Source organism: Ostrea edulis, chromosome 1, assembly GCF_947568905.1.
Source record: "Ostrea edulis chromosome 1, xbOstEdul1.1, whole genome shotgun sequence".
Taxonomy (NCBI): domain Eukaryota; kingdom Metazoa; phylum Mollusca; class Bivalvia; order Ostreida; family Ostreidae; genus Ostrea; species Ostrea edulis.
Window position 1 is genome coordinate 33,666,022 of NC_079164.1, and position 15,598 is coordinate 33,681,619.

General features: G+C 33.4%; 2 protein-coding genes across 21 annotated transcripts in view; one reads left to right on the forward strand and one right to left on the reverse strand.

The window, feature by feature from the left end:
• LOC125659291 (neurofibromin-like) overlaps positions 1-8,732 on the reverse strand; it is a 74,490-nt gene extending 65,758 nt beyond the window's left edge. For all 16 annotated transcript variants that reach the window (XM_056146186.1, XM_056146171.1, XM_056146201.1 and 13 more), the window contains exons 1-2: positions 8,584-8,732; positions 5,186-5,329 (exon numbers count right to left, since the gene is read on the reverse strand). In XM_056146186.1, the coding sequence (XP_056002161.1) occupies positions 5,186-5,329; positions 8,584-8,643 (204 nt within the window). In that variant the 5' untranslated portion in view covers positions 8,644-8,732. The remainder of the gene's footprint in view (positions 1-5,185; positions 5,330-8,583) is intronic.
• LOC125659370 (protein spinster homolog 1-like) overlaps positions 2,777-15,598 on the forward strand; it is a 48,095-nt gene continuing 35,273 nt past the window's right edge. For 2 of the 5 annotated variants that reach the window (XM_048891071.2, XM_048891041.2), the window contains exon 1: positions 2,878-3,006. In XM_048891071.2, the coding sequence (XP_048747028.1) occupies positions 2,925-3,006 (82 nt within the window). In that variant the 5' untranslated portion in view covers positions 2,878-2,924. Of the gene's footprint in view, positions 3,007-15,598 lie in introns of all 5 variants that reach the window. The other 3 variants (XM_048891026.2, XM_048891033.2, XM_048891050.2) reach the window with 3 other exon arrangements.

The following is a 15,598-nucleotide window of genomic DNA, read 5'->3' on the forward strand; positions in this document are numbered from 1 at the left end:
GAGATTTACAATTTATGTCCCCCTTGTCCCAAAAATGCTTCATACCAAATTTGAAAAGAATTGGAATGATAGTCATCAAGAAGAAATTAAAAGGTTGATTGATCCTCATGTGATGTCATAGGTTTTTGCAAAATCTTTATTCAATTAAATTTTGCACATGATTGAAATATATCTTTCAAAGGAATTTTATTCACTGAATAAAATAAAAATTTTGGTAAACTTTTGATACTGAAAAAGCTTTTATTTTCCATAGATAATCAATTATTTATATTCTTAAAAATGTTGTCAAGGACAATAACTCTTATGCTGAAATTTCCTCTACTGCATGTCTATGACACAATGATTTCCCTAATATCCACAATTGATTTTTATATGTCTATGAATTATCAGATTTCTTAAACTGTTGACATTTAGAATTTGTCATTTCAACAAGTTTTATTGATTTCCATCATTCTGTTTAACGAAAATGTGTGATTTTTTATGTTGATATATACTTTTGTTTTTGTATATCTGACATCTTTAAAAGGGTGGCAACATACACATTTTCTTTGATTATTGATTGGATTAAACTATATTAAGTGGAAATTAATACAGTTTTTCCACTTTTAACCATTAATATTGATAAGTCACATGAGGATCAACCCATTTTGGCCCCACCTTGATACCAAAACCCCTACCCCTGGGATCATCAAATTTACAGTTTTGGTAAAGGACTATCTGTTTTTTCTAAATATCTATTTAGTTTCAATTTAGTATCAATAACACTAAGAAGATGTTATTTAAGTGTTTTACACATAAACACTATATACCAAGTTTGGCCCCACCCTGGGGTCAGAACCCCTACCCCGGGGATCATGAAAGTTACAATTTTGATAGAGGCCTTCCTGCTCTACATCACCAATATGCATTTAGTTTTTCTTACACGTGGCAAGTCTCAAAACCCTCTCCGTAAGAACATGTTTGAAAGCAAGACTGATTGGCATAGGAAATGTAATGAACACATTGGTGAAAATTTTGAGAAAGAATAGAAAAGGCACCCACTTTCTCCTTCTAAATATCCATTCATTTTTAATTTAGTATCATAAGCATTAAAGAAATATTTTACACATAAACTCTATAAAACAAGTTTGGCGCTGCCTTGGAGTCAGAAACTCTACCCCAGGATCATGAAATTTACAATGTTGGTAAAGGTCTTCCTGCTCTACATGACTAGCATGACTAGTATGCATTTAGCTTTTCTTATAGGCTTGTGATTGTAGGGAAGATCTTTGATTGAATAAAATAAATACATTTTAAAGCAATTTTAGCTGTCATTTTGGTGTTGAAATTTTTTTAATGTAAAATTGTGATTTACTATTTCAATGACAGTAAGAAAATTAGGTTTATAAACATTTGTTGTTGATATTTATGTTAAAAATATATATATTCAGAGGCTTTGAAGGAAGCAAAATCTTCCCGCACAAAATTTGATTTCTATATAATGCTATATCATATTCAAAAGAATCGAAATCTACATTTTGATAAAATCTGAAACTCAGTTTTAATTTCATTAATGATTTTGGTCAAAGTCATACAAAACTACATGTATCATAATAACACAACAAAACAAAATTTTCAGATTTAGAGCGAATATTTCTTTAAAATTAGTGTCACGTTTCATAATCAGGATTGTCTGTCATTCAAAATCTAGTTAGTTAAATTGATTACTCAGAAAAGGTCAATCTGTTATATTACCAAAACTGTTGCCAGAATGTGCCAAAAGGGGAAGTAACTGTTGATCCCCATCAATTTCAGTGATTTTTCAACAGGTAAACAAGAAAAATAGGAGGATTTAAAATTACATAAGCATAATGATTTCCCTTTTAAAACTAATATTTACTACATACATCATTTAGAAGTCAATCTATTTTCTGTGCATTTGACCTTTATTAAAACAGAGGGAAAAATTGGGCCTTGGACATTACTATTAAGATATTAAAAACAACATGAATCGAAGTTACACATTTTGATGGGATTTCCACTACCCACTCACTGCCTTATATAAATATAAATTTTTCATAACAATTTCCTGTGGTGTTATTAGACTATACAGTATGTGTATAATATGTATTTAATTTTGTAAAGCTGGAATTCACCTAACTGTTCTTTATGAAAACATGAAAATTTATAAATACACATTTCATCATGACAAGGCATATCATATGCTTGAGTGCTCAGATAACATGTTATCTAAAATCCATTATTTCTATAAATAGAGCAGGATTAAGCCGTCTGACCTACATTTGGGTCTTTTATACAACTATCCCATTCAGGAAACTTGATAGTCTTTGATAATAAACCCATAAGGACTTGATAAACACTTATGCACCTGAAAATCATGCTATGTTTTCAAACATTATTCTTCATGCAAGTCTAGAATGTTTCATTTTTCTTATCATAAATGATTGTTTCATTGTTAGATATTGATAGATGGTATTGGATGGGGGGGGGGGGGGGGGGGGGGGGGGGACTCCTTATTTATCCACATAGTGTAACCATGTTATGCATGTCATAACCGTGCAAGGTGTTCTTCAAATAAACTATATCAATATGCAATAAAAAAAATATATGATGACAACACTCTGCATATAACTGATTAATATACTAATGATGACCCAAGGCACAATACAATATGCCCCTAAACTAATCACCCATCCATAACAAAACCAAGTATCACCTCATAACATGGCCCAATCTCTATCTGTAAAACCACGTTATCTCACTTTGTACAACTGGTACAAAAGTCAGAACTTAACCCCCTTCTAAAGTCGCAGTGCGACCTTAACATAAATTATTGTATTGGGAACACTCCCAACATGCCAGAATCGATAAACTAACATCACCGCTCTAAAAATTGTGATATTCTTTAAACCACGTGGAAAAATATGGAGAAAGGAAATGGATTTATGAGTAAAAAAAGTCCCTCCACAGTGGAACTTATGGCGGTAAAAAACGAGTCGAAATCATGTAAGTTGCAACATAGTTATCAACAGTATTTGCACAGGATCAATTTACCTGATATGTATTAGTGATGTGGATGTTTTGCAAGCAAAGTCATTAGATCGGCAGGGACTAGGTAGAACTAGCAACCCTCACTCGTGTTTTAGTTTCTACACTTGTGAAACTTTACAGACCAATCAGAATAAGTGTGTAATTATTACAATATGCCCCTTTGAAGAAAAGGATAAGTGGATGACATCCTTATAATGAAGTTTTTATGTACTGCATTAAAAAATGGGCACATGGAAATAATGTTATGGTTAAAAAATACATTAACTATATTTTATATATTTATATTAACATATAAAAATAACCACAATAAACTTTTGAATTATTTACAATTACGGAAATGAAAACCGAATCTACAAATCTGGATATAAATAACACCTAAAGGATCTAAAATTTCACAGCACTGTTCTAGTAATTTTAAAGCATAATAGTCAATCAATGAAATAAAACCAAACATATACCTTTAAAATTACTTTTTCAAAACATTTAGTGGACACAAAGCAATGACCGTTCTATCACATTGACCTATTTCTTGTGAGACGGTAAAGTGCACACAATTCATTTTCACTACATACAATTCATAAACCTCTGAGGCACGTACAAGTATACTGTAAACAAGAATATTGAATGTTCTTCTGGCCTTGTGCTTGATAAAAAAAAGATGGCATTCACTCAACAGAAGCACACTCAACCACATAGCGATTAGGTTAACAGTTTACATGGCACTTCCGTTGGTTAGACCTATCAATTGTATTTTCCTACCTCATTCACAAATGTCACTAATGTGCCTTACATTTCCTACCAGGGGGGAAAATTATCATGTGTACACATGGTTAACCTCATTATTTGGAGTCACTAGACCTGTGTGGAACATTTACTTTCTACATTGTTGTTTTTTTCAATTTAGATACTGGTCCATCAGTTATCAATATCACTGTAACTTAGCCATGAGACAAAATCTGGACTTTACGATCCTTAACCATTTCATTTCCAAGTGACCGTAACAATTTCTCATTGTTTTTTAACTATAATGTTGTCTCTTTTAAATTTGCTCTTGGTATTTTCAAAATTTCCAGTACATTTTTGTTTAGTTTTGAATTTTCTGTCCATTCTATATAAATGTTAGGACTAGGCCATTTTCGATGTAGTCTTGATTTTCAAGTAAGGCTGTATACAGTTATTCTAAGCTGTCTTCATTACAAAGTTATGGTGACCTTGATCAAGGGGTTATGATACACATATACACACACATATATACCAGTCATAACACAATTATGACCTTGACACAGACTAATCAATCCCTGTGACCTTCATCATTGGTCTTGATTCATAAGATCTGGTCAACCTTGTGTTTAGGAGAAATAACACACCAGAGATATCTAATATGGATGGAAACTGGAGGATATGTACAATAATATTTTGAAATTGAAAAGTTTCAAATTTATTTACTTTGAAAATGCAAAATATAGTAGAAAGTAATCTGGGGGAGTTGGGGTTGGGGGTTGGGGGGGTTGGGTTTAAAACCACAGCTAGACTTGAGTGCATCATTCCTCCTTAAGTTCCAATGTTTCATTCTTAACCTATGCAGGCAGATGGAGATGGTTATCCCTACATCATATTTCCCAACTTTTTAAATGGGCATAATTCTGGCTAACCAGATTATTAACTCTATGAGACAATATCCTTCCACAACACAAGCACCATCAAACCAAATTGATATCTCAAACTTGATGGGACCAAGACAAAACCTTGAGATATCCACGGGTTCAAGATATTGAGGTTAAAATACATAAAATGTAGTTATAGGACTTCAAACTCACTGCAACATATCCATGGTATTGAAATATCGATGTTCCGAGATACCAAAGCCCAACTATATTATCTAATGAACTTTGTATTTTAACAAGTACTGCTTGTTAATTAAATCCAAGTATAGGAAACGAGTTAACATTTGATTTGCACATACGCTACAATAACCCACAATACTGTTGAACATAAAATTCATTTTCTATATCATGTTCCTGATGATTCATCATAATTATTGGATTATGCATTGATTAACAGTCAAGTTCTGATGTAACATTAAAAAGTTCAAAATGCTCCCTGTTAATGATGAAGAAGGAGAGCAAAGACTCACCATGCTGGACACATTCTGCAGGATTTTAGTCAACCCATTAATAACCAGAGGGAACTTGTGCTTGGACACACTAATCAAACATTCCTTGTTCTGTTCCACATTCTGTATAGATTGAGTGGTGTGGAGTCCAGTCTTGATCGGCAACTACAAAAGTAACAATTTATAAAATTTAACATGGTGGAGTGGTCAATGAAGGGTAGACTCCAAATCATCCAACAGACACAAGCATTCTTTAAGTATTGCACAGCAATACCTGTCCCCTACTGGTCGTTTCTGTAATATTCTGCCTAATATTTCTGTAACATTCTGTTTCTCTATCATTTGGGAATGGTACCCATATCCATTCAATTGCGAAAAACGGTATGAAAATAGAACAAATTATAGGAATTTTCAACAATACAAACAAATGGCATTTATTTCAAAATTAATCCTGACTAAGCATTATTTTAAAGGATAAACAAATTTATACACAAGCATTCATTGTTTTATATATTTTGTGAACAAAAATACAGCATTTTTAAAACATCTACTTATTATCTAAGAGGAAGTGAAGATATTTGATAGCTTGTATGACATTTCATTTAAAGTGAATTTAATATGAGCATCAAATTAGGATGTCCTAATAATTGGCCAGTTTTGAATCTCTGAATTGGTGAAAAATTGATTTGGCATTGGAAATGGTACCATTTATTGTTATCAGTTATGTAAAGAAAAGAAAAACCTGTCTACTCATTATATCACCACATATCACATTTTCAGATGAATAGTAGGAAAAACACTCCAGAAAACGATATTCAACATAACATTCGATATATTTGGTAAAAATCACCCAATCGTGATGTTCTTTTAAACTCTCCCCAGGCCATGATTTTGATTTTAACTTCTATATAGAATATATGACATTTTTTGTATTTCAAGTGCAAAAAGGTGATCATTTACTTTCAATCTACTAGCAATAAACTTGTTCATATCTATATTGTTAGAAGACATGAATATGTATTTATTTGATGTAATGTCTAATTTGCATTGATTTTGTGGTAGTCACACCAAAATAGATAAAACTATCTTATGCATATATAAATGGTAAGTAAGTTTAAGTGCAAAGAAGTCAAGTTTAACACATTGTAGCTCAATAATAAGCACTGTGACCCCCAGTTTTTCTTTTTAATTACATACTTTCCAAAAATTTGACAATTTGCAATACTAATAACTCAGGTCCAAATCACTTCAATACTTAATCTACAAACATATACAGTAAATTCCACATATCAAATTTCAACTTCCCAAGTAACTCAAAATATGATGGGGGGGGGGGGGGGGGGGGGGGGGAGAGGACTAAGTGGGACAGACTGACAGAGAAACGGATAGATGAAGAGGAAACCTACAGTCCCCTTCGGCTTCACTAGCAAGGGGGACAAATAGTCATAAAATAAGATTTCAATAAGGAAGAAAGCCAAATATAAATTCTGCTAAATTTAGAAAATTATCAAGAGAACATGAAAGTACATGTATTTTAAAATAGATATCATGCATAAATAGACATCAACAAAAATATTTTTTTTTAAATTAAATGCCTCCATTTTTTACAGGATTTTAATATCATAATAATTTGGACACAATGTTGCTATTATCAGACTGATACACTTTAGGAAGAGTCACATAGATAGAAACTTTTGAAAATGGTAGAACCCCCCCCCCCCCCCCCCCCCCCCCCTCCCCAATAAACTAGCATTTCAACAAACTGTCAAATTTATCTCCGACATATACAAATCATATATTCTGAATGAAATACCATATCTGAATAATGCCATTTATATCTGCAATCCTTTTGTTCTACCAGGCTGAGCCTTCATATCAAATTAACGGTAATGATATCACATGTAATAATTAAAAGATACAACCTAAACCTAATATATGTGCAAGTGAATGGAGGGATAGGTTAATTTAATTGTCTTTCAAAAACATAATTACATGAAAATATTCAGTAAGTATCACCAGAAAACCACTGAATATTTTATCCTGAGGAATAAACTGAAGAACCAAATGAAATATATTTCAATTTTTCAAATAATAAACTCATTCCTTCAAAGTTCTCATTGAATTAGACATCTCCTCCTTTACACTGAAAATAGTATTATAATAGCAGACCACTGATGGACAAAATGTCAGAATCACAATGAATAAAACTTACTACAGTCTGCTGATCTGCAATATTTTTCATTTGAAGTTGGAAAACCATTTACTATATCTCTTTATAGTTCATCATGTCCATGAAATAACTGATGGCCTGATGGTCAGGGCCATTAATTTTGCCTTTGGACCACTAGTATGTAAAAACCACACACCCTCTAGGCCAGTTATTTTTAAAGTTATTACATTCGGATAGTAAAATTTATAAGTTAGCACATGTTTCAGTGTTCAAAGTACCTGTAAGTGGCCGTCCCATTGATAGACCCAAACCTTTCTCGAGTACCTATCCCCATTCCTCATAGCAAGTCACGTTCAAATGCCAACCATCTTGCAATAAAAAAAAATCTTATTCCCCCATGTTGGCCTTGGTATAAATATATTCTGATATTTGTTATAATTTTTTCATCCCCAGGGTGGGGGAACACATTAATTTGTATAAGAACTTAATTAGCTATAATTCACTGTTGTAATATCTTACATTTTGGTTGGATAAAGAATGAAAACTTTGCTATTCACAGATTGAACTATAGCTGACCCCGCAATAGAATAGTTTGGTATGTCTTGCAAAATAATATGTTTAACCCGTGATTTGGGACAAGAGGTTTTTATTTCCATAGCACAAGTGAAATTTTTAGATTGTCCAGTTAAAATGTCAGCCAAAAGTCCATGTAACGAGTAAAGAGATTTAATTAATTATAGCCCTGGTGTCCAGCTTAACTGTCATCATATCATATATTTATTCCATTGGTCACTTTTCTTTGGCTCAGCAGTAGGCCTATATGCTGTGCTTTTCGTTATATTATTAGCGCATTACACCGTGCGATTCTCCGTGTATACAGTCGAGTAGTTTTCCATTGATGTAAACTTCCTTCCATTAAATGTATGCAAGCTCACAATCCCACAATACTCCCACGCACACGCACCTTTGTTAGGTTTAATTCATAATTTATCATAATATTACAAGCCGACACAATTTATACTCTTAGTGCCAATTTAAAATTTTATACGAGTTGACTGTTTACTAGTTTGAAGTACACGTTAAGATACATCAATGTAAAAGATCTGTTCGTTGTTAGATAAATAAAACTTCAACGATCCGCTAACGCTGTTCATTCATAAATTTTCATGCTCGCAAATCGCGGAACCCTTTTTCGAAATTTGAACACTGTGCAAAGATGATTTTTAGTAGGAAGTAAATGTTACATTACCTGGGCATCGAATCGTTGAATTAATGACTGGACCCACTCTCCAGGTTTTTGGGTTGCCATTAGATCTTACGTCTGTGATCTAGCCTACAAGTTATCTTCACTGAGCCCTTGTCGCCATTTTTCTTTATGTTGATATTATTAGCGCATGCGCACATGCATATATTTATCATCCAAATATGGGCATTCTCACTATTTTAAAGCCTAACACGATTTTGAGATAGATTTAATGTTTCTTGTTTGCATAACTATCTCACGTTAAAATTTCAACATCTTGTGTTATTAGCACTAGGTCTAGTATACGCTTTCTTAAGAAATCTTCATATGTCTTTAACAAGATTCTGAAGTGTACATACCCCCGGCCCTTCTAGAATGAACCAATAACCAGTAATTTATCAATTATCAATTTCTCAATATTTACTGGGGAGTTGGGACCGGTGCAAAATGCAATAGGACACATTGGGGGGGTGGGGGGTGGGGGGGGCTTACATATTGATAGGACTCCAGCTTTTTTTTTCAACACTGATAGGACAGCAATATTTCTATTACAAATGTATCGATGGAAACAATATTTTTAAAAAAGTATTTTAAACTTTTAACTATGTTCTTTCAGCAACATCGTTTTTGCTGAGAAGAAATATCAAACTAAAAAACAACATGTGCACGGAAACAAAATTATATGAACAATGCAGTTCTAAAATCTGCCAAGGAACATAGACCTGACATGCTGAATTGCTCATTATATATATGCTCTTTACTATCCCGATCAAGACAATATGATTTCTAATGACATGTTTTAATATTTATTATTTTATTGCAAATTGTCTCTAGTATTCAACCTGGACACGTGAGATAAAGCATGCATACAATTCATCATTATTGTTTGTAAGATAGATAAGTTCCAGGATTTTAATTAAAAGTTTTCAAACATTTCACTTTTAAGGAATGCACCGGTCCCAACTCCCCATTAAATATTGATCAGTCCCTAAGTCGTTCTGATTAGTCAGTTTGTACCTTCTGTTAGTTTTTTGAGATGACCACTTGTGAGATACTAACACTATTTCACAAGTGGTCATCTCAAAAGCTTACAGAAAGTAGAAACTGGCTATTCAGAACGACTTATGAGGGTGATCGGTGGGGAAATAACATATTTTGGATAAATGATTGGTTCTGTAGTTAAAAAAAATCATTCTAGAAGGGAAAGGGGGGTGGGGGTATATACATAAGATATATACAAGCTATCCACACTTCAGGTGCATGTGCACTTAATTACATATATACGTTTCAAAAACGATAAAAACGAAAACTAAATTTATACTTTGAATAATAAGTGAATGAATACAATTTATCATGTGGAATATAATGTATTCCCATGTTTTCGCAATGAAGTCCAAAAGAATGAGGAGAATTTGCATCGAGTTGTATAGGGATCGAGGGATATCAATATATTTTTCTACTTTTTAACATCATAGAAAATTGACAAGTCCTTTATTTTTTCAAAGGAATTATATATTTTTTATTTATCACAAACAAAACGAAACCAGAAAATATATATATCAACCCATGGTAAATAAATACAGGAAATCTAGTGGATATGTTTAGTGAAAAAATGTACCATAACATATAGAATGCACAGCAAGGGGAAATCCTGCAGTATAAACATGACATAGCATTGTTCTCACCGCTAGAACTGAAAACATTCATAAATTACAACAGTTTCCATTAGGTGGTCCCCGTGGTCTTGGATATGCGAACTTTCTCTATCAAAATTTTTGGTAAGTACAAATAAAAATAATTTATTGCCAGGGGGCAAGATGTTAAGAAGTCCACATGATATTAAAGATATTGAATGAAGAATAAAAATAATAAAACAGAGCAATAATGATATGCATGATTTAATCATGAAGATTACTGGATTGTAAATATATATCATACATGTAAGCTAATATAAAATTCATATACTTCTGTGTGGTCTGTTTTTCATTAAAACAAATAACTTGAATTGATTGATTCAGGAATACACACACACACACACACACACTCTCTCATTGCAATAATATATGAGATATTCTTATTTCAAATCTGTCTGTGCAGTCATGGGTGGCTTTTATGTTAAAAAAAAAACCTCATAAAATGTTTTCCACCGCCACCCACCCCACCCCACCCTCCAATCCCACCGTCACCCATTCTCCATTCATGTTGGGTTTTCAGTCCTTGATACTTTTAAATGCGTAATCGTCTGTATAAAACTTGAACATATTCGTATACGAGTATATGGGATACAGTAAAACGTCTCTGCCTCAGAGCAAGGTATATCTAACCTTACCTAAAATTACCTGTTCAGCAGAATTGTGTTTCAGGTTTGTTGGTTGTCAGGACAATAATGAGCAGGTTATGTTTTGGTGGCAGTCTACGAGCTAGTCTACTGTGCTTCCGTTCAGTTATATATACATGTATTGTTCAATGCATTCAGTATCTTGTCCGACCGATTACTGAGGAGCCTTTCTTTTGATGGTCATTAAAATTCATAGCTAGGCAGACAGACCACGGCAAGCAGATGACCTTTGTTATTTCCCCCCGATGAAATAGCATTCATATTGGTAATATCAAACTTTATAGACATCTAATCTCTCTATATCTTATAATCTCTCTCTTTTGTATAATTTCTCTACCGTACATAATCTAATCTCTTTATTTCATCTAATTTCCGTATTTCCTCTAGTCTCTATTTCCTCAAATTTTTCTCTATAATATCATCTAATCTCTATATATACTTTAGTCTCTGCATCATTTTCTATCTCTCTATCCTTAAATTTCTCTATTTTCATTGGTCTTTATTTCCCCTAGTTTCTTGGTCGATCTTTGATTTCTATTTCCCCTCAGTCTCAAAATACTGTAGTTTCTCTCTCTATCATTTAATCTATCGATAACCTCTGATTTCTCTATTTCCTCTAGTCCCTGTTTCAGGGAGAGGGCTCATAAAGGCTGAGCCTGCTTCCCAATCCCATCAATTTATTGAATTTATATTGTTTAAACTTAATCTCCCCGTTTCCTCTAGTCCGTATTTCCTCTAGTTTCTATTTCCTCTAGTTTCTGTTTCCTCTAGTTTTTGTTTCCTCTATTTTCTCTCTATGTCTTCTACTATGTCTCTATATCCTTTAGTTCATTTATCTTCTAATCTCTATATCCTTCTGTCTCCCTATTTCCTCTACTCCCTATTTCTCCTGGTCTCTATTCTTCTAGTTTCTATTTCCTGTAATCTCCCTATTTCCCCTAGTTTCTCTCTACATCCTTTATTCTCTGTATTTTCTCTAGCCCCTATATCCTCAAGTTTCTTTTTAGACCCTGTATTCTTCATATTTCCCATAGTCTCTGTTTCTCTAGATCATGAAAGGTGAAGATAACGAACAGTGATCAATCTCGTAACTCCTATAAGCAATACAAAATAGAGGGGTGGGCAAACATGGAGGTGGGATCTAGTTGTTGACTATATCCTCTAATTTGAGCATTTCTGGTATTTTTTTCTATATCCTCAAATCTTTCTATTCCCCCTAGTCTCACCATTTGAGCTTATCTCTCTCTATCCTCTAATCTTTCTATTCCCCCTAGTCTCGCCATTTCAACTGATCTCTCTCTCCCTCTCTCTCTCTCTCTCTCCTCTAGTCTTCAGATTTCCTCTACTCTCTACGTATCCTCCCCCCTCTCTCTCTCCTCTAGTCTTCAGATTTCCTCTACTCTCTACGTATCCTCTCTCTCTCTCTCTCTCTCTCTCTCTCTCTCTCTCTCTTGACTTAATCTTTGTAATCTCTCCATTTAATATTTCCTCTAGTCGTTGTTTCTTCTAGCCTCTTTCAATATCTTCTAATTCAAATGTTCAGACGAAATTACGATGTGCAGTTAGATTTAAAAGGGTTGTGAACAAGAATTGCTGATATTTATATTTTCGTTCATGTTTAAAAAGGAATGCAGCCCTTATGACGGTGTGTTACGCATCTTTAAGTGATATATGCTATTGGAATAGGTGATATTAACTATCTGAATAAGTGATATATCTATTCGAGTTGGTGATATCATCAATTCAAACTGAACAAGATATGTTTGTAAAACATATATATCCCCATGATGCAAAATTGGAAAGGGTTATACACATGCATCATTTAATTGATAGTAGTATCGCCAATTCAAAATATTGAGCAGACAATATCTTCTTATGTCAGGAGTGGATTGACAATATGACATACAAATCAATAGGGGTCATCTACTCCTTATGCTGTACCAGTGTACCAAGTTTGGTGTCAATCAAGCAAATAATTCTTTAAAAATAGGAGACAATATATTACTATGTCCAGTTTAATCCTTGACCTTTGACCATGTGACCTCAAAATCAATAGGGATCATCTTCTCCTGAAGATGTACCAGTGTACCAAGTTTGATGTCTGTCAAGCAAAGGGTTATCAAGATATTGAGCGGACAGTATATTCATATGTCCAGTTTGACTCTTGACCTTTGACCATGTGACATCAAAATCAATAGGGATCGTCTTCTCGTGAAGATGTACCAGTGTACCAAATTTGATGTCTGTCAAGGACAGGGTTCTCAAAATATCGAGTGGTCAGTATATTCCTATATCCAGTTTGACTCTTGGCCTTTAACCATGTGACCTCAAAATCAATAGGGGTCATCTTCTCGTGAAGATGTACCAGTGTACCAAGTTTGATGTCTGGCAAGCAAAGGGTTCTTTAGACATTGAGTGGTCAGGATATTCTTATGTCCAGTTTGACCCTTGACCTTCGACCATGTGACCTCAAAACCAATAGGGGTCATCTTCTTCCAAAAAAGTACCAGTGCACCAAGTTTGATGTCTGTCAAGCAAAGGGTTTTCAAGATGATGAGCGGACAGTGTCTTCCTATGTTTAGAGTAGATTGACCCTTGACTTTTGACCTTTTGACATGAAAAACAATAGGGGTCCTTTTTTATTCATAACTAATCAGCCTAAGAAATATCATTACAATCAAGCGAATGGTTCTCAAGATATTGAGCGGACAACATGTGGTCTACCGACCGACCGACCGGTGCAAAGCAATATGCCCCTCTTCTTTGAACGGGGGCATAATAAATGTTGTCACCCATTCAATAGATGATAATCACCTATTCAAATTATATTTTGAAATAAGAACTGCTTCCATAGCTATATGATATACCCAGAGTTAAGGCCTACTCATCTCGATCAAGTAGATGCTTCAATAATACAATTATATTTCTGAAAGTTGGAGAAACGCCCGACTTTTGAATTGTTAGTTTTAATTTTAAAATCGCACGTTTTGAATGATTTGCACTATTTTCCACGCATTCAAAATAATTGTAAATTGTTTGTATTGTGGATTACGTTCCGTAATATTTTATTTCCGGAAACGGAAATGTTTCTGAAAAAACGAATTGTTTTTTGGAAGCTAGATCAAGATTCGACGGTCGCTATATTAAAAAAAAAGCTACATTAATTGTTTTGAAGGATCATTTAATGTTATAAGAAATGCAATAGGTGATACAGGTATCTGTGGCGGTGGGTGTTATTTTCCACACATTTTATAAGCATCAAACACATACGCATGCAGATATATACATGTACAACACAGTCAATGATAATAAAGTATGTACACATGAATATAAATGTTTTTAAAAAATTATTTTACTCTAGAATATATTTTAACTCTGCACGTTTTATCGCATACTCTCAGTAGGAAGAAAAAAATATTTTGTGCTTTTGTAGATTTCAAGCAAGCGTTTGATACAGCCTGGAGAAGTTGTTTTTTGTATAAGCTATTGGAAATGGAATTAAGAGAAAATGTTATATTCTTATACGAAATACGTAAAGAGGAATAAAATCTAAGATGAGTATGAACGGTATGTCATCAGATTTTTTTCTGTTGTAATGTCGGAGTTCGCCAAGGTGATATTTTACCCCCTTTCTATTCTCTATTTATATTAATGACCAAGAAGAGTTTTTGATAAAAAATATTGTTGGTTTACAGAGTATTAGTACATACTTCTATCGAAGATGAGTTGTTTTTTGTACTTAAAACTTTCTATATTATTTTACGCTGATGATAATGTTATTATGGCTGAGACCATAGAGCGTTAGATGAGTTTCATGTGTACTCAATGGAAATTGAATGTAAATGTTGAGAAAACAAAGGTGTTAGTGTTTTCGAAAGACCCTAAGCCTAGAAATATTTTTATAACAGCAATAATGCTGTTAAAAGTGTGAATGAATTCAAATAGTTAGGTATTGTGTTTTCCTAGAAGTGGATATTTTTGTAAAGCCGAAAACATCTAGGCGATCAAGCACAGAAAGCAATGCACGGTATTATTAGAAAAATAATTCAATTTACCATTAGAATAACAGTTTGGTTTGTTTGATAAAGTGGTAATGCCAGTACTACTCTATGGCTGTGAAATTTGGGGGTACGAAAATTCGGATGTTATTGAAAAAGTACATTTAAAATTTCTGAAATATATTTTATGTATGAAAAGCATTTATGGTCTACGGTGAATCAGGTCGTTTTCCTCTGTTTGTCACTATATATTCAAGGATGATCTCGTATTAGGCAAAAATGTTTCAAGGCCAAGGAAATAAAACCGTGTTTACTGTATATAGATATTTATCTAATCAATGCATGCACAATAATGAGAATGTGAACTCATGGGTTATTTTTATAAGAAATATTTTAGATTCTAGTGGTTTTTCTAATATTTGGACAGGACAGTGCTCTGTAATGTTAAATGTCAAATATATTACTGCTGTAATTAAACAAAGACCAGTTTATACGGAAGTGGACAAATGATATGAATAATTCATCAAAGGGTGAAATCTAAAAAATAATTAAGCTTAACTTTGGCTTCGAGAAATACTTAAGCATTCTTTCGAAGAAGAAAAATTGTGGTGGAAACCTCTTGCTAAATTTAGAACAACAAACCACCATTTACCCATAGAGGTAGGTAGGTGTTGTGGAATTCCAG